Source organism: Chiloscyllium plagiosum, unplaced genomic scaffold, assembly GCF_037043375.1.
Source record: "Chiloscyllium plagiosum isolate Xiang-an unplaced genomic scaffold, Cpla_swu_hap1 HiC_scaffold_4, whole genome shotgun sequence".
NCBI classification, from domain to species: domain Eukaryota; kingdom Metazoa; phylum Chordata; class Chondrichthyes; order Orectolobiformes; family Hemiscylliidae; genus Chiloscyllium; species Chiloscyllium plagiosum.
This window is the reverse complement of record NW_028270142.1, coordinates 140838828-140862343: the sequence shown is the minus strand read 5'-3', so window position 1 is coordinate 140862343 and position 23516 is coordinate 140838828. Positions and strand designations below refer to the sequence as shown.

Below are 23516 nucleotides of genomic sequence, written 5' to 3'. Positions count from 1 at the left end.
AGGCCACTCAGCCCCTTGAGGCTGCTGTACCATTCAAGAGGATGGAGGTTTGATTAAGGAGGTAGACTCTTAACGAGTGTCTGAAAAGAAGATTTTTGTGTCAGAGAAAGCAGTAAGTGAAGGGAGGTGATTCAAGAACTGCAGGTGTTTTTAAAATTATGTATCTGTGAGACATAAGATCAGCATTTATTGCCCATTTCTAATTGCCCTTGAGACGGTGGGGGTGAGCTGGCTTCTTGAACCACTGCAGCCCATGTAGACCTACAATGCCGTTAGGCAGGGACTTCCAGGATTCTGACCCAGTGACACTGAAGAAAAGATGATACATTTCCGAGCCAGGATAGTGAGCGGCTTGGAGGGGAACTTGCAGGTGATAGAGAAGGTTGGGGGGGAACCTGATAGAGGGACATAAGATTATAAGGAGCATGGACAAGGTGGATAGGAAGCAGCTGTTCCCCTTAGTTGAAGAGTCAAGAACAAGGGGACATCATTTCAAGGTGAAAGGCAGGAGGTTTAGAGGGAATTCTGGGAAAGACAAGAGGAATCTGGAATGCACTGCCACCTTTAAATGTCTCAATGACTCTATGCGTGCTTGACATTTGATAACATTCAAGGCCAAGAGTTGGAAAGTGGAATTAGCCTGCTTGACTAGATGAGTACAGCTCCGACAACACTGAAGAAGCTTGAAATCATCCAGGACAAAGCAGCCCATTTGACTGGCACCAATCCACCATCTTCAATGTTTATAGCCACTGCAGCAATATTTCCACAGCTACTCACCTCCAGCAACACCTTCCAAACCTGCAACCTTAATCACTTAGAAGGACAAGGGCAGCAGATACATGGAAACACCATCACCTGCAAGATCAGAAGCTGAATGTCCTTTGCCGGCGAGGTGTTCCCCAGCTGGAAGGGAACATTCCTGTATGGCAGTTGTTGTGTGGTGTCCATTGGTGGACATTGCTGGCTGGTCTGGATTGTCTCGCCCCTCCCTAATTGCCCCTTGAGAAGGTGAGGGTGAGCTGCCGTCTTGAATTGCTGCGGTCCATGTGCTGTCGGATGACCCACAATGCCCTTAGGGTGGGAATTCCAGGATTCTGACCCAGCAACAGTGAAGGAACAGCAACATATTTACAAGTCACGATGGTGAGTGGTTTGGAGGGGAACTTGTAGGGTGTGGTGTTCCCATGTATTTGCTGTTCTTGTCCTTCTAGATGGAAGTGATTGTGGGTTTGGAAGATTCTGTCTAAAGAGCTTTGGTGGGAGATCCATTATGTCTGCCTTGCTGGGCTCTGCCCAGACATCCAAAGTGGTGCATTCACCTTCCCTTATTACCCATTGTGGTGAAAATCACTGCTTTTAGACCCCTAGGACTGTTATTTATTAGTTTTGGTGGATGTGAGCATAGGAGGTATAGTTAGATGACATCAAAATTGGAGGTGTAGTGGACAGCGAAGAAGATTTCCTCAGATTACAATGGGATCTTGATTGGGTGGGCCAATGGGCTGAGGAATTGCAGATGGAGTTTAATTTAGATAAATGCGATGTGCTGCATTTTGGAAAGGCAAATCTGGGCAGGACTTATACACTTAATGGTAAGGTCCTGGAGAGTGTTGCTGAACAAAGATACCTTGGAGTGTAGGTTCATAGCTCCTTGAAAGTAGAGTTGATGGTAGATAGGATAGTGAAGAAGATGTTTAGTATGCCTTCCTTGGTGCATGTGTGGAATGAGCTGCCAGAGGATGTGGTGGAGGCTAGTACAATTGCAACATTTAAGAGGCATTTGGATGAGTATATGAATAGGAAGGGGGTTTCAAGACTTTCTGTGGCCATGATCTGTAAAAGGAAGGCCTTTGATGAGGTAAAACAGAGGCTAAGGGACTTGAATATTCAGTACTCTGTAAGATATCTGGCATGTGAGGGTCCGTGTTTAATTTTGACTCCTCGGAAAAGACAGAGGACCTCCTGGACACCTTAAGATAGACTGGCTGGCTCAAATAATATGGACAATCGATGTTCACGTTGTTTTATCTGTAGTTTGCCTGGTTTACCTGGTTTTGTCTTTTTAATGTGGGGGGATCTTCCCTTTTCTTCTTTGTCTCTCATTCTCTCTCCTCTCCCTTCTTTCTCCTGTTCCATTATCCTTTGTTTGTCTATCATTTTCTATCACCGATTAAGAGAAAAAAGATACTTTCAAGCCTTAGAAAGGAAAGGGTTGATGTAGCCTTGCTGCAAGAAACACATCTAACCGATCAGGAGCACTTAAAGTTACAGCAGAGAGGGTTCGGCCAGGTGTTTTTTCATCCTTTAATTCAAAAAGTAGAGGAGTAGCTATACTCATTCAGAAGAATCTATCATTTCAGTTGTTAGACCAAATTAAGGATGAATGTGGATGGTTTCTGATCCTTAAAGCTTTAGTACATGGAGAGAAATATGGAATCTGAATGTATATTGCCCCCTGGCACACCCCCTCAAATTTTTAACGGATGGGCTCTTGAGGTTGATGGCCCTTGGGGTGCGTCATACAATTATAGCGGGGCGATTTTAACCGACTTATGGATCCTGAAATGCCTAGGGTCTTGCAGGTAAATCTCTGCAATCCAGGCAGCTGGTGGACCTGAACAGGGAACTGGGGTTGGTGGATGTATGGAGATGTCTTCACCCTGAGGGTAGGGATTTCACCTTCTTCTCTAACCACACAAGTGCTACATTAGGATTGACATGTTTTTGCCCCATCGGCCTTTTTGAATTCGGTGCTGTCCGGTAGAATTGGGAACATAGCCATTTCTGACCATGTGGCAGTGTACATGGAGGTCAGGGCCGGTGGTGATGGGACAGGCTCGCAGCACTGCTCATTGGATCCTTTCCTCCTGAAAGATAGCAAGTTCATTGAGTATTTTTCACGGGATTTTAACATTTTCTGGGTCATTAATTCGGGTACGGCCAGTAATCCGTCGGTGCTCTGGGAGACTGCCAAAGCCTATGCAAGGGGTTTAATTATTTCTTACTCAGCAACTCGGAAGTGGCAGACAGGAGAGCTGCAGCGGCTGCTCGAGATTCGGCTGAAGGCACCAGAGACAGCATATTTTGACAGACTGTCTGTAACTAAGCCTCCAGGCTGCTCTGAATGCTACGCTCACCCAGACAGCAAATAGGGAAGTTTCCTTTGCGAAACTGAGGTTATTTGAATATGGTGATAAATCGGTGCTTGGCCAGAAAGAAGAGTGCCCCCCCCCCCAATCTATCACATCCATTAGAGAGGGTGCTGGTACTATCACCTGTGATCCCCAAAAAGATTAACGCAGCATTCAGGAAGTTCTACTCTGGGTTGTACCGGTTGGAGGGCTGTGAGGACAGATTGGAGAAGATGTAGTCCTTTTTTAAGACCTTGCCCTTGCAAGCAGGCATCTCTTTTGAATGCCCCTCTGACCATCCAAGAGATACGGGAGGTGGTGAGGCAGCTCCAGAGTGTTAAAGTGCCTGGCCCAGATGGATTTCAGACCGAGTTTTATGAGGACTGGGCCAATGTTGGATATCTACAATTACTCATACACTTAGGATTGCCTCCCATCCTCTCTGACAGAGGCAAATATTTCTCTTATTCTCAAGAGAGGGAAAGCCCCAGAGGATTGTACTTCGTATAGGCCCACATCATTATTAAACGTGGACTTTAAAATTTTCTCAAAAATGCTGGCGTTAGGCGAGAGAAGGTCTTACCCTCCATTGTAAAGGAGGACCAGACAGATTTTATTAGGGTTCGCAGATCCTCTAATAATATTCGGTGAGTGCTAAATATGGTCCAGATGTGCCAGCAAGGGTTGACTCTCGGCATGGTAGTCTCCCTGGATGCAGAGAATGTGTTTGACCGGGTGGAGTGGCCATACCTCTTATGTCCTGGAACGGTTTGGCTTTGGAGGAGTTTTTGACAGATGGGCGGCAGTGTTATATAGTAACCCTAAAGCAGCAGTTCTCACTAATGGTATACCATCTGACACTTTTAGTATTGGCAGAGACAGCCGACAAGGGTGCCCCCCTCTCACTGTTGCTATTTACATTGGTGATTGAGCCATTGGCGGAGGCCATTCAGAGGGACCCCGATATAACTGCCCCAGAGGTGGGGTCAGGCAGGCATAAGATCATTGTTTACGCAGATGATGTTGTTCTGTTTCTAACTAACCCGACGGTATCTGTGCCCTGCTTAATACAGTTGATTAATTTATTTGGCTCTTTCTGGAGTACCCGATCCAGGGGGTGGAATCTGATTCCCTTTCAGGTGGTCACAGGGAAGCATTTTTATCACCCCCACTTTTGATCAATTATATAAGGCTAACTTTGTGCAGTTGCTATAGAAGATAAGACAGGATCTTCGGTGCTGGGACGATCTTCCGATACCCTGCTTGGGTAGAAAAGCTCTGGTTAAAATGAATGTTCTTCCACGGTTATTACATCCCATGTAAATGCTATCTTTGATGTTGCCCAGGCAGGCGCTACAGAGGCTTAACAGCTGGCTCGGCTCTTTAATCTGGCGTTACAGGCGGCCTCTTATGAAGCTGGTCAAATTGCATGACCACCTGAAAGGGAATCAGATTCCACCCCCTGGATTGGGTACTCCAGAGAGCTAAATAAATTAATCAACTGTATTAAGCAGGGCACAGATACCGCTGGAGATGAGGGGTGTGGATTTTCCAGACTTTAAGAAATACCACTTAAGTTCCCAATTATCCTATGTGGCTGATTGGGCTTGCCAGGACCCGCAGTCAATTTGGCTGGACGTCGAGGACTCCCAGGCAAAAGGTCCCCTCATTACTCTATTGTTCATGGACAAGTTGAGGACTGCTATGGACCATTGCAGAAATCCAATTGTCCTTAACATGGAAAATAATGTGACAAAGTGAGGCTCATTTGACAGGGAGGTCATGATGTCTTGCAAACAGCTGAGTCAGAAATATGAGCTATCTAGGAGGGATTTCTTTCATTATTTTCAGACTAGGGACTTCATACTGAAAAAGACTACATTAATGGCTAGTCCCTATAAGTCCGATATGGAGAGGAGAGTGCTTCGACCCACAGGCACTCTCTCTGTCAGCACCCTCTATCACTTATAGGAGGTAATGTCTCGAAGGACATTGAGCGACTGTATGGAATCTAAGCTCAGGAATTGGGGGTAGAGATCTCACCAAAGGAGTGGAAGGATATTTGGGAGAATGTAAGGAAAATTTCAATCTGCAAAAGGATGCAGGCTGTGCAATTGAAGGGACTCCCCAGGACTTAGTTGGCGCCAGAGCCAAAATAAAGACGGGAGCATTACCACTGTGCCCCAAATGTAAAATAGATGTTGGTACTCTTACTCACTGCTTGTGGTCATGCCACAAGCTTCGTAGGTATTGGGGCGCCATAGCAAGTGTTTTGGAAGGGGTCATGGGAATCGAAGTCAAGGTAGATCCAGTGTCCCTCCTCCTGGGTTGGCCGAATCTCCCCTCTTTGGATGAAATTGTTTAACATCCTTTCATTTTGTGCGAGGAAGAACATTCTGATGAGCTGGGAAATTCCCCAGGACTCTTGGGGTAGTGCTGGTTAGTTATGGAGCTCATCCCCCTGGACTTGCTTCCAAGTATGGTGCACCAGAAAACAGGACTTTGTAATAGGATGTGGCAGCCCTTTTTGAACCATATAGACACGGACTTATCAGCTATATTGGCTAGGGCCTTTGTGCAGCCATGAGAGCTGTGTCTAGCGGCCCAGGAGCCCCTGGGGTTAGGGATTCTGAACAAGAATGGGTATGCTAACAGTTGCTCCCAGAAATGGGGAGCTTTAGTGGGATTGCACTGAGTGTTGTAATTTAACGTAATTTGGATTAGATTAGATTAGATTCCCTACAGTGTGGAAACAGGCCCTTCGGCCCAACCAGTCCACACCGACCCTCCAAAGAGTAACCAGCCCAGACCCACTTCCCTCTGACTAATGCACCTAACACTATTGGCAATTTAGCGTGGCCATTTCACCTGACCTGCACATCTTTGGGTTGTGGGAGGAAACCAGAGCACCCAGAGGAAACCCACACAGACACAGGGAGAGCATGCAAACTCCACACAGACGGTTGCCCAAGATGGGAATTGAACCTCGGTCCCTGGCACTGAGAGGCAGCAATGCTAACCACTGGGCCATGATGCCGCCCCAAATTTAATGGAATTTGCCTTAGTTCAACTTGGTTTAATTTAGTTTCTTTTTGTTTTGATTTAGTTATTTATTGACTAGTAGTTTGTGTAGAGTTTTCTTTTCTCCTAGATTGTTTGTGGTGTAGAGTAATAGTTTGTTTACTGTTATTGTTGTTAAATTGCAAGATTATTCTATTATTTTGTAGTAATTTTATATTTTTGTAAAAAATTCAAAATCCTTTCCTCAATAAAAATATTTATATAACAAAAAGATCTTTGGCAAATTTCTGCAGTGCATTCTGTAGATGGTACATACTGCTGCTACTGAGCGTCGGTGGTGGAGGGAGTGGATGTTTGTGGATGTGGTACCAATCAAGCAGGGGCTGCTTTGCCCTGGATGGTGTTGAGCTTCTTGAGTGTTGTTGGAGCTGCACCCATCCAGGCAAGGGGAAAGTATTCCATCACATTCCTGACTTGTGCCTTGTAGATGGTGGACAGCTTTTTGGGAGTCAGGAGGTGAGTTACTCAATTAAGACTTGTTTTATAATATATCTCAAAGGTCTTTTACAGCACACTTATTCCATTATGTTTTTAGTGCCCAAGCTAATAATGCCAGTACTGACATTTGTGGAAGAGATTGTAAATTAAATGAAATGCATTTAGAACAGACACCCTAATGGATAATAATGTTATCAGAGGTTGTCATGAACATAGTGTTTTAAGATAGTTGTCCCAAATATTTGGTTCTCAGGATTCAGATTGCTTGCGGCATGTGTGAATATTTCCCTGATATAATGAGACAAGTGCCCAAGTTCACCAACATTCCATTTTCTTACAGAAGACTGGCAATCTTCCTCTATCACTGGGTTTTCTGCTGTCAAAGCATGTGCGTGTCAAAGTCCTGTGCAAACTAGCAAGTTATGTACTAAAGTCCCAAGTCACACAGAGATAGATGCACCTCAGACAGCATGGCTTTCAGCTTTTTCTACTTGTCTTTGTGCTTCTCCATAGTCTTAACTGTTACATTGGCTTTGGTAAGTGGACTTGCAATAATTAATCAAATGCGCCTAATGTTCATATCTTTCTAAAAGTCAAAAGTACTTTGACTCAGTAACATGATGATTATTGACTTTTTATGTTAGGTTGCATAGACTGAACTTGTAACCAATCTTTGTACGGTCACTCGACCTGAAATGTTAACTCTGATTTCTCTGCACAGATGCTGCCAGACCTGCTGAGCTTTTCCAGTAACTTCTGTTTTGTTTCTGGAAGATTAAGGGTTGATCTGTTTGAGGTGTTTACAGGGTTTGTACGAATGGATAGGGGCGATAGTCAGAAACCGTTTTCTTTAACAGGCGATGGTCCAGAAAACAGGAGCAAAAGCTTTGAGGGAGTACATCAAGAAGCAATTCTCCATAAAAAAAGTGAGTGGAAATTTGGATTCCCCGTCCACCCAACAAGGTCTTTGAGGCTGGGGCAACTGAAAAAAAAATTCTGCATGGTTCTGGTCTCTGTATTGTGAAAAGGATTGGCAGCTAATGGTCTTGGATGGAGTGAAAGCTTAGGGAGACCCTGACTCTCCTGATACCACTGCTGAGTTCTGAATCCAAGGGAACTTCCCCTTTCCAGCAATGCCCATACCCTATGAGTAAAGGGAGTTTAGGCAGCACAGTGGCTCAGTGGTTAGCACTGCTGCCTCCCAGTGCTAGGAACCCAGGTTCAATTCCAGCCTTGGGCAACTGTCTGTGTGGAGTTTGCACGTTCTCCCCGTGTCTGCGTGGGTTTCCTCTGGATGCTCCGGTTTCCTCCCACAGTCCAAAGATGTGCAGGTCAGGTGAATTGGCCGTGCTAAATTGCCCATAGTGTTAGGTGAAGGGGTAAATGTAGGGGTATGGGTGGGTTGCGCTTCGGCGGGTCGGTGTGGACTTGTTGGGCCGAAGGGCCTGTTTCCACACTGTAATGTAACCTAATGTAACCTAACCTAAACCAAACTGTCCTCGTGTCGATGTGGGTTTCCTCCCACAGTCCAAAGATGTGCAGGTTAGGTGAATTGGCTGTGCTTTTAAAAAATAAATCACCTGTAGTGTCCAGGAATGTGTAGGCTAGGTAGATTAGCCATGGTCGAAAGCCCATTGAGGTTATGGGGATGGTCTTTGTGGGATGCTTGTCAGAGGGCCAGTGCAGACTCATTGGGGCTGAATGGCCTCTTCCTGCACTGAGGAGATTCTGATTGTGAAACCAAAAGATAACACCACCACCATTTCAAAATCATATTTGTCCTTATTTCTGCAAAAAAAGTTTTAAATTTCTATTGCTAAGTGTTAAGAAATTTGGTAAATCCAAGTTGATTTCAGAATATTTTGGGGAATAAAAAGTATTTGGAATAATATCCTAACCAATAGGGCTTGGCCACACGATGAAGTGATGAAGAAGGTCGGTTGAATCTGCCATTGGGGAAATAATATCCATCGATGACAAAAACAACATGGATCTGTCTCCAATAAACATGAAAAACAGTGGACACTGGAAATCTGAAACAAAAAGCAGGGTCCTTAAGAAACATAGCAGGTCTCGCAGTATCTGGAGTTTATGATGAAGGGTCACGGGATGTGAAACGTTAACTCTGTTTTTCTCTCTCCTTTGATGCTGCCAGAACTGCTCAGTTTCTCCAGCGTTCCTTGTTTTTGAATCTTTCTCCCTAAAATAAATGAAAAGATGCTTAGAGTATGTACAGTCAATATATTTCACTTAATTGTATAAAGCTCGTGGTCAAATCAGCAATTTCATTAACTAGGTTTGCGTTGTGGACTCAATGGAACAAATGGCCTCTTTCTGTTTTGTTTTAATTCTATATCTCTAGGATGACAAGACCATAAGATGTCATAACAGAAACAGGCCATTCAGCCCATTGAGTCTGCTTTCCCATTCAATGAGATCATGGCTGATCTAATCATCCTCAATTCCTCTTTCCTGCCTTTGCCCCATTACACTTGATTCCCCTTCCTGATTAAAAACCTGTCTGTCTCAGCCTTGAATATACTTAATGCCCCAGCCTCAACAGCCCTCTGTGGTAAATAATTCCACAGATTCACTCCCCCCTGAGAGAAGAAATTCCTCCCGTTCTCTGTTTAAATGTGTGACCCCTTATTCTGAGAGTATTCCCCCAGCTCCTAGGCTCTCCCACAAGGGGAAACAACCTGTCCACATCTACCCTGTCAAGTCCATAAAGAACCTTGTATATTTCAATAAGGTTGCCTCTCATCCTTTGGAGCTCCAATAAGTGCAGGCCCCAACCTACTCAATCTATTCTCAAAAGGGAATCCCTTGATACCCACAATCAACTTTCTCCAGACTGCCTCCAATGCCAGTCTCACTTACCTTAGATAAGGGGCCCAATACTTTTGACAGTGTTCCAGCTGTGGTCTGACTGCTGCCTTTAGGAGGACCTTCCTTGTTTTCATACTTTATTCCCTTTGAAATAAGGGCCAGCATTTCATTTGCCTTCTCTACTTTCCACTGAACCTGGGTGCTAGCTTTTTGTGATTAATGCATGAAGACTCTCAAATCACCTTTTTCTGTACTCATTTGTAGGACATGGGCATTGTTGTCTGGGCCAGCATTTATTGTCCGTCCCTAGTTGCCCCTTTGAGAAGCTGGGGGGAGGCAAGAGTTGAGTTACCCGCTGCAGTATTCCTAGCCTCTGACTTGCTGATTTTGCCACTGTGTTAATGTGGTGAGTCCTGCTGAGTTTCTGGTCAATTATAATCTCCAGGATGTTGATACCGGGGGATAGTGATAACGTTGAAAAGTGTGCTGCTAGAAAAGCATAGCAGGTCAGGCAGCGTCCAAGGAACAGGAGAATCGATGTTTTGAGCATAAGCTCTTCATCAGGAATGTCCAAAACGCTGACTCTCTTGCTCCCCGGATGCTGCCTGACCGGCTGTGCTTTTCCAGCACCACACGTTTTGACTCTGTTCTCCAGAGTCTGCAGTCCTGATTTTCTCCCACTGTACTGGAAGAGCTTGACTAGGGGAGTGGCAAGTTCTTGAGCACACATCTTCAGTACTATTGCTGGCATGTTGTCAGGGCTCGTAGCTTTTGCAGTATCTAGTGTCTCCAACTGTTTCTTAATATCACGTGGAGTTAATTAATTTGGCTGAAGCCTGGTATCTGTGATGCTGGGGACCACAGGAGGAGGCTGAGATGGATCATCCACTCAGTACTTCTGGCTGAAGATTTTTGCAAAAGCTTCAGTCATATCTTTTGACCTACTGGGCCGGGATCCTCCACCATTGAGGATGGGAATATTTGTGGAGCTGCCTCCTTCAGTGAGTTGTTTAATTATCTACCATCATTCACCACTGGATGTGGCAGGACTGTAGAGCTTAGAGCTGATCCATCGGCTGTGGAATCACTTAGTTCTGTCTATCACTTGCTGCTTATGCTGTTTGCCAAGTAGTCCTGTTTGGTAGCTTCACCAGGTTCTCACCTCATCTTCAGGTACGTCTGGTACTGCCCCTGGCATGCCCTCCTGCACTATCCATTGAACCAGAATTGATCTCCAGGCTTGATGGTAATGGTTGAATGGGGGATATGCTGGGCCATGAGATTGCAGATTGTGCTGGAGTGCAGTTCTGCTGCTGTTGATGGCCCACAGCGCCTAATGGATGCCCAGTCTTGAGTTGCTAGATCTGTCCAAAGTCTGTCCCATTTAGAATGGTGATAGTGTCACTCTTACGGATCCTGTCATGGACAAATGCATCCGTGGTTGGTAGATTGGTAAGGATGAGGTCAAGTATGTTTTTCCCTCTTGTTGGTTCCCTCACCCCACCTGCCGCAGATCCAGTCTAGCAGTTATGTCCTTTAGGACCCAGCCAGCTCAATCAGTAATGCTGCTGCTGAGCCACTCTCAGTAGTGGACATTGAAATTACATTCTGTGTCCTTGCCATCCTCAGTGTTGTTCAACATGGAGGAGTATCCATTCGTCAGCCGAGGGAGGATGGTACATGGTGATCAGCAGGACTGTTCTTCAAGATTTTATGAGGTCTGGAGTCAATGTTGAGGATTCTAGGTCAACTCTCTCCCGACTGTATCCCACTGTGTCGCCAACTCTGTTGGGTCTGTTGTGCCGGTGGGACAGGACATACCCGGGGATGGTGATGGTGGTGTCTGGGACATTGTCTGTGAGGTATGATTATGTGAATATGACTATGTCAGGCTGTTGCTTGGCTAGTCTGAGAGACAGCTCTCCCAGTGTTGGCACTAGCCCCCAAATGTTAGTGAGGAGGACTCTGCAGGGTCGATGGGGCTGTTTCTGCCGTTGTCTTTTCCGGTGCCCAGGTTGATGCTAGGTGATCCGTCTGGTTTCATTTCTTTGAAACTTTGTAGTGATTGGTACAACTGACTGGCTTGTTAGCCCATTTCAGAGGGCAGTTGAGAATCAACCACATTGCTGTGAGTCTGGAGTCACATGTAGGCCAAACCAGATGGGGATGGCAGAGTTCCTCTCCTGAAGGACATCAGTGAATCAGACGTTTTGTTTTGACAATGGTTTCATGGTCATTAGTAGATTCTTAATTCCAGATATTTTAACAGAATTCTAGCTCCACCATCTGCCATGGTGGGATTCGAACCTGGATCCCCCAGGATATTGATTTGATTTATTACTGTCACGTGTACCGAGGTACAGTGTGAAATGTTGTCTCAGGTGCTTTACAGGGAGATTGTTTCATACAAGTGAATCAGGGTAACAGAACAGAGTGCAAGATACAATGTTACAGATACCGAGAAGGTGCAGAAAGAGATCAACATCAACATTAGATTAGATTCCCTACAGAAAGGAAACAGGCCATTTGGCCCAAAAAGTCCACATGGACCCTCCGAAGAGGAACCCACCCAAATCCATTCCTCTACACTATATTTACCTCTGATTAATGCACCCGACACTAAGGGCAATTTAGCATAGCCAATTCACCTGACCTGCACATCTTTAGACTGTGGGAAAAAACCTGAGTACATCCACACAGACACGGGGAGAATGTGCAAACTCCACACAGACAGTCACCCAAGGTGGGAATCAAATCTGGGTCCCTGGCACGGTGAGACAGCAGTGCTAACCACTGAGCCACCATGCCACCCTTAAACAGGGCCCATTCTGAAGTCTGATAACAGCAGGGAAGAAGCTAATCTTGAATCTGTTCATAAATGCATGCAAAGTTTTATATCTTCTGCCCAAAGGAAGAGGGTGGAAGACAGTATAACCGGGGTGGGAGGGGTGTATGATGATGTTGGCTGCTTTTCTGAGGCAGTGGGAAGTGTAGATAGAGTCAATGGATAGACGGTTGGTTTGTGTCTGGGCTGCATTCACAGCTCTCTATAGTTTCTTGCAGTCATGAACAGAGCAGTGACCATACCATATTATGACGCATCCAGATATGGTGCTTTCTTTATAAGTATTGACTTTCTTGATTAAAGTATGGTGATAATACTACTAGGCCATCAACTCCCCTTTCAGTTCTCCACAATCTGAGTAACATTCAAATCCTCTATTCTTCCTGCCAAAGTGCGTAACCGCGCATTTTCCCATGTTATATTCAATCTACCGTGTTTTTACCCATTTATTTAACCCATCTATATCCATTTTCAACCATCTTCACCACTTGCATTCCCACCAATTTCTTTTTTTGTCATCCATAAGCATGTCTATGGTGTATTCGCTTCCTTCATCAAAGTCACTAATGTATATTGGTGAACCAAGCTCTGAGCTGAAAATGTGTTGCTGGAAAAGCGCAGCAGGTCAGGCAGCATCCAAGGAGCAGGAGAATCGACGTTTCGGGCATGAGCCCTTCTTCAGGAACCTTCTCCTGTTCCTTGGATGCTGCCTGACCTGCTGCGCTTTTCCAGCAACACATTTTCAGCTCTGATCTCCAGCATCTGCAGTCCTCACTTTCTCCTCGAACCAAGCTCTGAGTCCTGTGGCACACCACCATATATTGCCATCCTGAATGTTTCTTGTTTATCCCAACTCTCGGCCTTCTATTAGTCATTCCTTTAGCCATGCTAATATACTACCTCCAACATCATGGCCTCTTATCGTCTTGAGCAGTATAACGTGCAGCAGCTTATCCAAACGCCTTCTGAAAAGTGAAATATATTACATCCGTTGTCATCTCTTTATCTAAGCTGCTTGTTATCTCCTAAAAGAATTTGAGTAAATATCTCTGGCATGATTTCTCCTTTGTGAAGCAAGCCTGACTCTGCTTGATTTTATTATGCATTTTCTTGTTACATGTTTCATTGTATCTAGTTAAAAATCACACAACACCAGGTTATAGTCCAACAGGTTTAATTGGAAGCTCTAGCTTTCAGAGCAATTTGGAATACACAATTGTAAGACACAGAATTTATAACAAAAATGTACAGTGTGATGTAACTGAAATTATACATTGAAACATAACCTGGATTGTTTGTTAAGTCTCTCATCTGTTAGAATGACCATCTTAGTTTCACTTCTTTCATATGTAAATCACAAAACTCTTTAAAAAGTTACATTCTCAGGTTAACTTTAACAATCGGTGTCAGCCCAGATAATGTGTTGGAGGTGTTAGCCCCCTGTGTGCTATTGTCTGTGCCATAATGTTTAGACTGATTCTAATCTAAAAACTGAGTTAATAGAGTCTTACATGGATTCATGCAGTTTATTGTATCTGACATTGACAGGACTGAACATTTTCTAATTTGCAATTTCCTTTATGTTTTCTCCAGCCAACGCCACAAGTAATCGGTAAGTTTGAGTTCATATGTTAATAAAAATCAACAGATCTTTTAGTACAACAACATTATTTCTGGAACTCTGAGGTTCTCAAAATCCTTGATCAAGTTACATCTTGTCCATTCCATTAATCTTTGTTCAAACAATTTCATCCAACTGTTCTGCTGAATCTTAATTTCTGAATTTTTAGTCACTCTTGAATTTAGCCTTAAATTTAAAATTCATATTCTTCTTTCCAAATGCCTCCTCTCTATCTCTGTAACATTCTCCAGCTCCACAACCCTCCAAAATATCTGTGCTTATCTAATTCCAGCCTTTTGCACATCTGCAATTTTAACCACTCCAATATCAGACCTATGTCCCAACGTCTGCAATCTCTAATCCCCTAACCTCTCTAAATCTCTCTTTCTCTCTCTCTCTCTCTTTCTCTCTCTTCCATTAAGATACTCCTCAATATCTGCCTCTCTGACTGAGTTTAGGTCACCTTACAATGCCTCCTTTCATGGCTGGTTATCCAACTCTGTCAGGCGACACTCTTGTGGAAGGCCATTGATTGGTTTACTACATGAATGGCAATATACAAATGCACATTGTTGTTGTAATCAGGTATTGTTGTTGCCTGGCGTTTGTACATTGAAAGTGAATGATTTCTCAATTACCTTTATGATCTTACATAATTTCCATTGAACTTTGATACTAACTAAATTTTCAGTCTAGCACATTGAATTACTTCAGAGCCTCTTAATGTAGTTTACTGGCAATTAAGTACTTTTGAAGTGCAGCATATCAGAAAGGATTTGGGGCTGTTTTGAGATATTAATATCAATATTCTATTTATTTACTATTGATGCCTTCAGTCAAGTCACATTGAATTTCATCAAACTGAAGTGCTAAGCTACAGACGGAAAGTGCTGAGGAATGGTCACGCGACACAAAACGTTAACCCTGATTTCTCTCCACAGATGCTGCCAGACCTGCTTTTCCAGCAATTTCTGTTTTTAGTGTTTGAGAAGAGCTAAGTTGTTCGTTTGAACTTTCTTAAGAACCCAAAATATCTTCAGCGTCACCAAGCAATGCCGCTGAGTGAGAACACCTTGGCAAATTGTCTTTTTAGCCTCTCAGAAACAATTATGTCAACAGTTCTTTGAGGATCAGACCAGGAGTTTACTATTTTCAATGTAGATTTTCTTGGCACTTTTCTTGGAATATGCAGCTTCAAGTCATGCTCAGAATTAGGCCAACTCAAGACGAGTGTACAACAGGGCAGGCAAATGGGTTAAATCAACCCTGCACTGTGATACAGAATCATCATCCATCATCCCTGATGTAATACCATTCTTATGCTCAGCAACTGAGTAGCTTGGAGGGGAACTTAAGGGTCGTGGCATCACTGCACCTCGGTACACGTCACAATAAATTCAATTCAATTCAATCCCATGTACCTGCTCCCTTGACCCTGTAGGTCGAAGTGGTCATGGGTTTGGAAGGTCCAATCTGTGGATCTTTGATGAATTTCTGCAATATAGCTTGTAGACAGTACACACTGCTGCAACTGAGTGCCATCGGTGGAAGGATTGGGTGTTTATGGGTGTGGGGGAGAGAGGCAGTGGGTGTTTATGGGTGTGGGGGAGGGAGTGGGTGTTTATGGGTGTAGTGGATGGAGTGGGTGTTTATGGGTGTGGAGGAGGGTGTGGGTGTTTATGGGGTGTAGTGGATGGAGTGGGTGTTTATGGGTGTTGGGGAGGGAGGCAATGGGTGTTTATGGGTGTGGGGGAGGGAGTGGGTGTTTATGTGTGTGAGGGAGGGAGTTGGTGTTTATGGGTGTAGTGGATGGAGTGGGTGTTTATGGGTGTGGAGGAGGGTGTGGGTGTTTATGGGTGTGGGGTAGGGAGTGGGTGTTTATGGGTGTGGGGGAGGGAGTGGGTGTTTATGGGTGTAGTGGATGGAGTGGGTGTTTATGGGTGTGGGGGAGGGAGTGGGTGTTTATGGGTGTGGGGGTGGGAGTGGGGTTTATGGGTTTGGGGAAGGGAGTGGGTGTTTATGGATGTGGGTGGGAATGGGGTTGATGGGTGTGGGGTTGGGAGTGGGGTTTATGGGTGTGGGGGTGGAAGAGGGTGTTTATGGGTGTGGGGGAGGGCATGGGTGTTTATGGGTGTGGGGGAGGGAGGGAGTGTTCATGTCTGTGAGGGAGGGAATCAGTGTTTATGGGTGTAGTGGATGGAGTGGGTGCTTATGGGTGTGGGGGAGGGAGTGGGTGTTTATGGGTGTGGGGAGGGAGTGGGTGTTTATGTGTGTGAGGGAGGGAGTCGGTGTTTATGGGTGTAGTGGATGGAGTGCGTGTTTATGGGTGTGGGGGAGGGTGTGGGTGTTTATGGGTGTGGGGGAGGGAGTGGGTGTTTATGGGTGTGGGAGAGGGAGTTTGTGTTTATGGGTGTAGTGGATGGAGTGTGTGTTTATGGGTGTGGGGGAGGGTGTGGGTGTTTATGGGTGTGGGGTAGGGAGTGGGTGTTTATGGGTGTGGGGGAGGGAGTGGGTGTTTATGGGTGTGGGGGTGGGAGTGGGTGTTTATGGGTGTGGGGGAGTGAGTGGGTGTTTATGTGTGTGAGGGAGGGAGTTGGTGTTTATGGGTGTAGTGGATGGAGTGCGTGTTTATGGATGTGGGGGAGGGTGTGGGTGTTTATGGGTGTGGGGGAGGGAATGGGTGTTTATGGGTGTGGGGGAGGGGCTGGGTGTTTATGGGTGTGGAGGTGGGAGTGGGGTTTATGGGTGTGGGGAAGGGAGTGGTGTTTATGGATGTGGGTGGGAGTGGGTGTTTACAGGGGGAGGGAGTGGGGGAGGGAATGGGCGTTTATGGGTGTGTGGGAGGGAGTGGGTGTTTATGGGTAGGATGGAGGGAATGGGTGTTTTAGGTGTAGAGGAGGGAGTGGGGTTTATGGGTGTGGGGGAGGGAGGGAGTGTTTATGGGTGTGGGGAAGGGAGTGGTTGTTTATGGGTGTGGTGAAGGGAGGGAGTGTTTATGGGTGTGGATGTTTATGGGTGTGGTGCGGGGAGTGGGTGTTTATGGGTGGGGTGGAGGCAGTGGGTGTTTATGGGTGTAGGGGAGGGAGTGGGTGTTTAAGGGTGTGGGGGAGGGAATGGGTGTTTATGAGTGTGGAGGAGGGAGTGGGTGTTTATGGGTGTGGAGGAGGGAGTGGGTGTTTATGAGTGTGGAGGAGGGAGTGGGTGTTTATGGGTGTGGGGAGGGAGTGGATGTTTGTGGGTGGGGTGGAGGGAGTGGGTGTTTATAGGTGGAGTGGAGGGAGTGGGTGTTTATGGGTGTGGGAGAGGGAGTGGGTGTGTATGGGTGTGGGGGAGGGAGTGGGTGTTTATGGGTGTGGGGAGGGAGTGGGTGTTTGTGGGTGGGGTGGAGGGAGTGGGTGTTTATGGGTGTGGGAGAGGGAGTGGGTGTTTATGGGTGTGGGGGAGGGAGTGGGTGTTTATGGGTGTGGGGAGGGAGTGGGTGTTTATGGGTGTGGGGGAGGGAGTGGGTGTTTATGGGTGTGGGGAGGGAGTGGGTGTTTGTGGGTGGGGTGGAGGGAGTGGGTGTTTATGGGTGTGGGAGAGGGAGTGGGTGTTTATGGGTGTGGGGGAGGGAGTGGGTGTTATGGGTGTGGGTCTTTATAGGTATGGGGGAGAGAGTGAGTGTTTTGGGTTTGGGGCAGGGAGTGAGTGTTATGGGTGTGGGGCAGGTAGTGGGTGTTTACAGGTGTGGGGGAGGGAGTGGGTGTTTACGGGTGTGGGGGAGGGAGTTGATGTTAATGGATGTGGTACCAACAAAGCCGGCTGCCTTGTTGTAATTGCTGTTGAGCTTCTTGAGAGTTGTTGGAGGCGCAATAGCAAGTCAGGAGCATTCCTTCACCCTCCTGACTTGTGCCTTGTATAAAGTGGACCAACTCTGGGGTGTCAGGGGGTGACTTACGTGCTGCAGGGATCTAATCCTCTTGTAACCGCAGTATTTATGTGGTGTATCATTGAATCCCTGATCAGTGGTATTGCCCCATGATGTTGATATTGGGGGATTCAGTGATGGCAATGCCTTGGAATGCCTTTGGGCAGTGGTTGGATTGTCGCTTATTGGAGATGGCCATTTCCTGGCAGTATTGTGGCACGATTCTTACTTGTCCATATAATCAGTCTTGCATATGATCAACTTTAATTATTCTCCCATTGGTGGCTGTTCCTGCTCTATTCCCTTCTCCCTATTCCTGCCTCTCTCTTTCTCCTCCTTTACAACTTACCTTCAAAATCAACCTCTTTGATCAAGCTTTTCATCATCTATACATGGGTATACCAGCACCAAAACATATTGCAACAGATGGCACATTTGACTGAATGGTCTTGTACTGGCCTGTCAGCAAAATGAATTTATTAATAGTGAGGAAATTTCTGAATCATCAGGACATACTCAATAAAGCTGTCTGTTCACCAGCTGAAAACAGATTGTTCACTCATTTCCCCCCCTTGCTCTCCAACATGAAGGGCACACTTCACAATATAACTGCAACAATAGAGAGCAGGCCATTTGCCTTATCCTCTTACTGTAAACCGTTCCACTGTCATATGGCACTACCTCGATTCTGATACACATCGTGCAATCCTGACGACCCACAGTTACAGCTTACAAGAGATAGGAAGATTTTCCAGTATCTAGTTTGCTTACACATTGGTCCTTGGTTCAGTAACAGTGCACTGCCTGAATGTCACTGCGCTAGTAACCCAGGGTTCTGGGGACATGGCTTCCAATCTCACGGCTTGAATCTGAATTCAGTTCTTCAGTCTGGAATAAATCACTGATTGTTGTGAATGTCCAGCTGGTTCACTGATGTCCTTTAGGGAAGGAATTCTGCCGTCCTTACCCATGTGACTCCCGCCCCACTGCAGTATAGCTGATGCTTCACTGCCTGCTGAAATGGCCGAGTAAACCACTCAGTTCAAGGGCAGTTAGAGATGAAGCAACAAAAGTTTATTTTGCCTGCCTCGCTTTCCCTCTGATGACTGGTAAACAGTCTCTGAATTACAGTTGTAATGTCACATTGTACCTATGTAGACATTTTTAAGCACTGATTTGCAAAGAAATTCACGGTCAGATTATAATTGTTGCTGTGTTTTCCTGGATCTTACATCTAGCTTAAAATATATTGTTATGCCGACCTGACTTTTAGATGGATCATGGTGGCCTTATTAGTGGTGGGAAAAAATATTCCATTAGAGCAACAAAACCCATGACTGCCCATCACACATTACCTTTGAGTTAAGTGCCTTTTTCAGCTATTGCAGAGAGCAGTTAAGAGTTAAGCACGGGAGAGGTAAGGTTGATGGAATTTGTACTGAATTGTATTCGCATTATTGTCACATACTCAAATGAGTACAGTGAGAAGTTTACAAGCCAACACTTACAATAGACACAGTTCCTTCTGTACAAGTTCTTAAGAAAAATAAAGTTGACAAATAAAGAAATAAAATGCTCAGAATGGCAGTTTTTCCAACCCCATAGATAGATCCAAGATGGCGGCAGGGTTGGTCGCTTCAGCAGGAGCTTCTCCACTCCGTTCGTTTCTTTTTCTTTTTTCTTCTTTTTTTCTGTTTTTATTTCTCTCTTCTTTATTCTTGGTGACATCCCGAACTCCTGGCCTCAGCGCAGTCTCGGACTGTTGCAGACCCAGCGAGATGTCCTTTTGGCCCAGTGTGCCAGAATTTCCTTCTCTAAAGGACATTAGTGAACCCGATGTCACCACAATCGCTATTTTAATTCCAGACTTTCTTTTATTGAATCCAAATTTCACCACCTACCATGGTGACTACTGAAACTATGTCCCCAGATCATCAGCCTGGAGTACATCTGCATTATTCATCCAGTAACATTAGAAGCATGCTACCCCTTCCCCATCACAGAGTTTGCCGTTGAAGTCATAGGAGACAGATAAACAAGTCAAAAACAATTCCTGTTGTTGGAAAGGAAAAAAGGAACAGTAACTTTCCAAACAAAAATGGATAAATACCTGATGAGAGAAAAATAAATTACAGGGTCACAGGGGAAAGAGCAAGGTCAGTGGGTCAAATTGAAAGAGCTCTTTCAAAGAGCTGATTGGCTGAATGAGCCACTCCTGCACTGCATCCAACTTTATATTCTTAAGCTTTATGAAAAAGACCACTGATTAAAATTCATTTTTATTTTATGTTTTTAGAAGTGGATGTTGATGCTGGATTAGATCGGGACATATTTGAAATAAATGAAGGTAACTTGGAATTTTTTTCTATCCTATTGAAACCAGTCTCTCGCTTGCTTTGCAGAGTGGTACAATAATGGCAATGTGACGTTATGAGTTGGGCAATTTTTTTCCAATGGGAGATGTTTGGACATCTTGCTTTCTTATCCCTGGCAAAATTGCAACCATTTCTTTTTTGTGGATGAGGTACGTGCTGATGCTCAGTCGGGTCTGTATTGTACATTGACTGCAGCAGCATTGTGCTTCTCACTACACTTGAGTGACACCCAGACCAAGTGCAATGTTCCTGCGGACTTGCTAATACTTTTCTATTTTTTGTAATTGTACCTCACCTTTCATTTTCAATAAGTGTAACCTGATGTCTGACCTAATTTTATGTTGGATTATATTGATTCTACACAAACATTTCATCCATCTGGTCTATACCAATGCAATCAGTTCCGTTCTCACGCGATCTTGCGTTATAAGAAAATCATGCAAACTAATGGGGCCGGAATCATGTTATAGCCAATACAGGTAAGGAAAGTTTGCATTCTACAAATAACGGGCTAAATTCTTCAATCACGTGAAAGCCAATTTATATTGAAGAAACATGCGTTATAGTAGAACTGACGATGTATTCCATGATCTCATCTTCTCAACATGTCATCTACTCATTTCTCATTTCTGTGTTAATCTGGCTTCTTCCTAAAACCACATTCACTGAACTCAATTACTCCATGTAGCAGCAAGTTCCACATTCTCCTCACTCTCTGGATAAAGATATTTCCTATCGGCTTAGGAAGAAATCTTCTTTCATTTCAGATCATTGATTTTGAACTGACCCAAAATTCTCAATGTCTAACCTCATAAACTCTGTCATCCTCTTTATAGCTTTCTCTTTCCAATCTTTCCTGATAACTATAGCCTACCAGAGTTCATCATTTGTTCTGCCACATCATTTGTGCCTTCTCCAGTCCCTCAAACTTTATGTTTTGCTTCTGCAGACCTAGGCTTGAACCTTGAAGAAGGGGACATCAAAATTGACAAGGTAAGCTGTCTAGGTAAACAGCGTATCCATGCTGTCAGATGCATGTTTCGTGTTACACGTATGTTCACAGTCCCATGTCACTGATTTGGTTTCGGTCTCTTTTGATACCAGATAATTGACAGAAGCTCTATTATGGGTGACAAATACAGATGGCCAAAAACAATTCCATATTATCTGGAAGATAATTTAAGTAGGTATCTCTTACCATTTTAATTTGTGTTTCTATGAATGTCAATGTTGGGACAACAATGAATTTGAGAAGTGTTTGGAGAGGGAATGGAGGTGGACAAAAGCTAAAAGTAGCACCTAGCAGATAGTTGATGCTTATTGGTGATATCATGAGGTTACTAATCTCTTTCCCTTTGGGCATGAGCTCAAATCCCACTACATCGATTGATGCAATCTAAATTCAGTTAACAGGAGAGGTGATGGCCTAGTGGTACTATCACCAGACTATACTCCCTCACCACCCGACGCCTGAAGGAAGAACGCCTCATCTTTTTCCTCGGGACCCTTCAACCCCAGGGCATCAATGTGGACTTCATCAGTTTCCTCATTTCCCCTCCCCCCACCTTACCCAGTTCCAACCTTCCAGCTCAGCACCATCCCCATGATCTGTCCTAACTGCCAATCTTCCTTCCCCTCCACCCTCTTCTCTGACCTACCACCTCCATCCACCTATTGCACTCACCTTCTGCCCAGCCCCATCCCCCTCCCATTTATCTCTCCACACCGGAGGTTCCCAGCCTCATTCCCAATGAAGGGCTTTTGCCCGAAATGTCGATTTTTCCTGCTCTTCGGATGCTGCCTGACCTGCTGTGCTTTTCCAGCACCACTCTAATAGAGATAATTGAGGTACCAGCAAGGCAATTGGGTTTAGATGAAAGACAAAAAAAAAGTACTTTGGTGAGTAAAACATTGGAATCAAGTGATATCCAGTTACAATTAAAGCAGCTAGAACATAAGGAGAGAAGGAGGAAACTAGTACATACTGCTGCTACTGAGCATCAATGGTGGAGGGAGTAGATGTTTGTGGGTGTGGTGCCAATCAAGTGGGCTGCTTTGTTCTGAATGGTGTCGAGCTTCTTGAATGTTGTTGGAGCTGCCCCCATCCAGGCAAGTGGGGAGTATTCCATCACACTCCTGCCTTGTGCCTTGTAGATGGTGGACAGGAGGTGAGTTACTCACCGCGGGATTCTGAGCTTCTATCTTGCTCTTGCAGCCACAGTATGAAATGGCTAGTTCAGTTCAGTTTCTGCATTGTTAAGGAACATATAGTGGTATAATTATGTGACAGTAACTCAGCTGGTAAAAATCTCTTTTGATTATAGATGTAAATGCTAAAGGTATGATCCTAAAAGCATTTGAACAGTACCGTCTCAAATCCTGCATTGACTTTAAGCCTTGGACGGGTGAAGAAAACTACATCTCTGTATTGAAAGGCAGTGGGTAAGGGCATCATCGATTTTCCTCAAGGCTTGCCTCCTGATCCTGCTGCACTGAATACTTACAGTCCCGTCTTTCCTCTTCGTCCTGTAGAGTGCTAGACTGAATGGATTCTCTCAGCTTTGTAACACTTGATTCCTCAAATATACTCTTGAATTAAAAAACTGGGATTGAAAGTCAAATGACTCCAACTTTGCAAATCACACAAAGAGAGACAGTTTATCACCACTCTTGTATGTTTTGGACCGGACCAGACCCCTCAAAATATTTTATGAAGGGAGCCCAGACCCTAACATTTTCTTATTGTAAAGATAAATGCAAAGTGCTTTGTTCCAGATACAGTTTGGTCAAACTACTCGCTATTAAGCAAAACGCAATTTATTCAAACAACCAAAAAAAAAGTTAGAATAACTTAACTCTGTTGAAAAACTTAACCAAATAACAGATACAGTAACTGTTACTAATTAACTCTTCCAATATAGTAACATCCCATAAATGCTCCCCTTGACAAAAAGGCAAATTCAGAAATCAGATTTTCTCATATGCAACACCCGGGTAGGAGGAGAAAGCTCAGCTTCTAGCTGTAACCGAGAGAGGGCAAGAAATAGCTTCTTCTTCTTCAAGCAGCTTCTGCTGAATCTAAAAACTAAAAAAAAACTAGGCCACACCCATCCAGGCTGCTTCTATTGTTCCAACTTTTAAAAAAAACCCAAGACATCAAAAGCTGTTTACGTTACCACAGACCACTCGACACCTCTTGTTCAATCTTTCGCTGAAAAGAAACCAGGACAAAATACACCTCTTAAAGCTACAGCATTGCCACACTCTTCATGTGCAAGCTGATTTA

General features: G+C 44.7%; 1 protein-coding gene across 1 annotated transcript in view; it reads left to right on the top strand.

The window, feature by feature from the left end:
* The first annotated feature begins 7098 nt into the window (after window positions 1–7098).
* mep1ba (meprin A subunit beta a) overlaps window positions 7099–23516 on the top strand; it is a 54300-nt gene continuing 37882 nt past the window's right edge. The window contains exons 1-6 of the mRNA XM_043687642.2: window positions 7099–7189; window positions 13921–13939; window positions 20152–20202; window positions 21180–21223; window positions 21335–21413; window positions 22555–22672. Coding sequence (XP_043543577.1) covers window positions 7124–7189; window positions 13921–13939; window positions 20152–20202; window positions 21180–21223; window positions 21335–21413; window positions 22555–22672 — 377 coding nt within the window. The 5' untranslated portion in view covers window positions 7099–7123. The remainder of the gene's footprint in view (window positions 7190–13920; window positions 13940–20151; window positions 20203–21179; window positions 21224–21334; window positions 21414–22554; window positions 22673–23516) is intronic.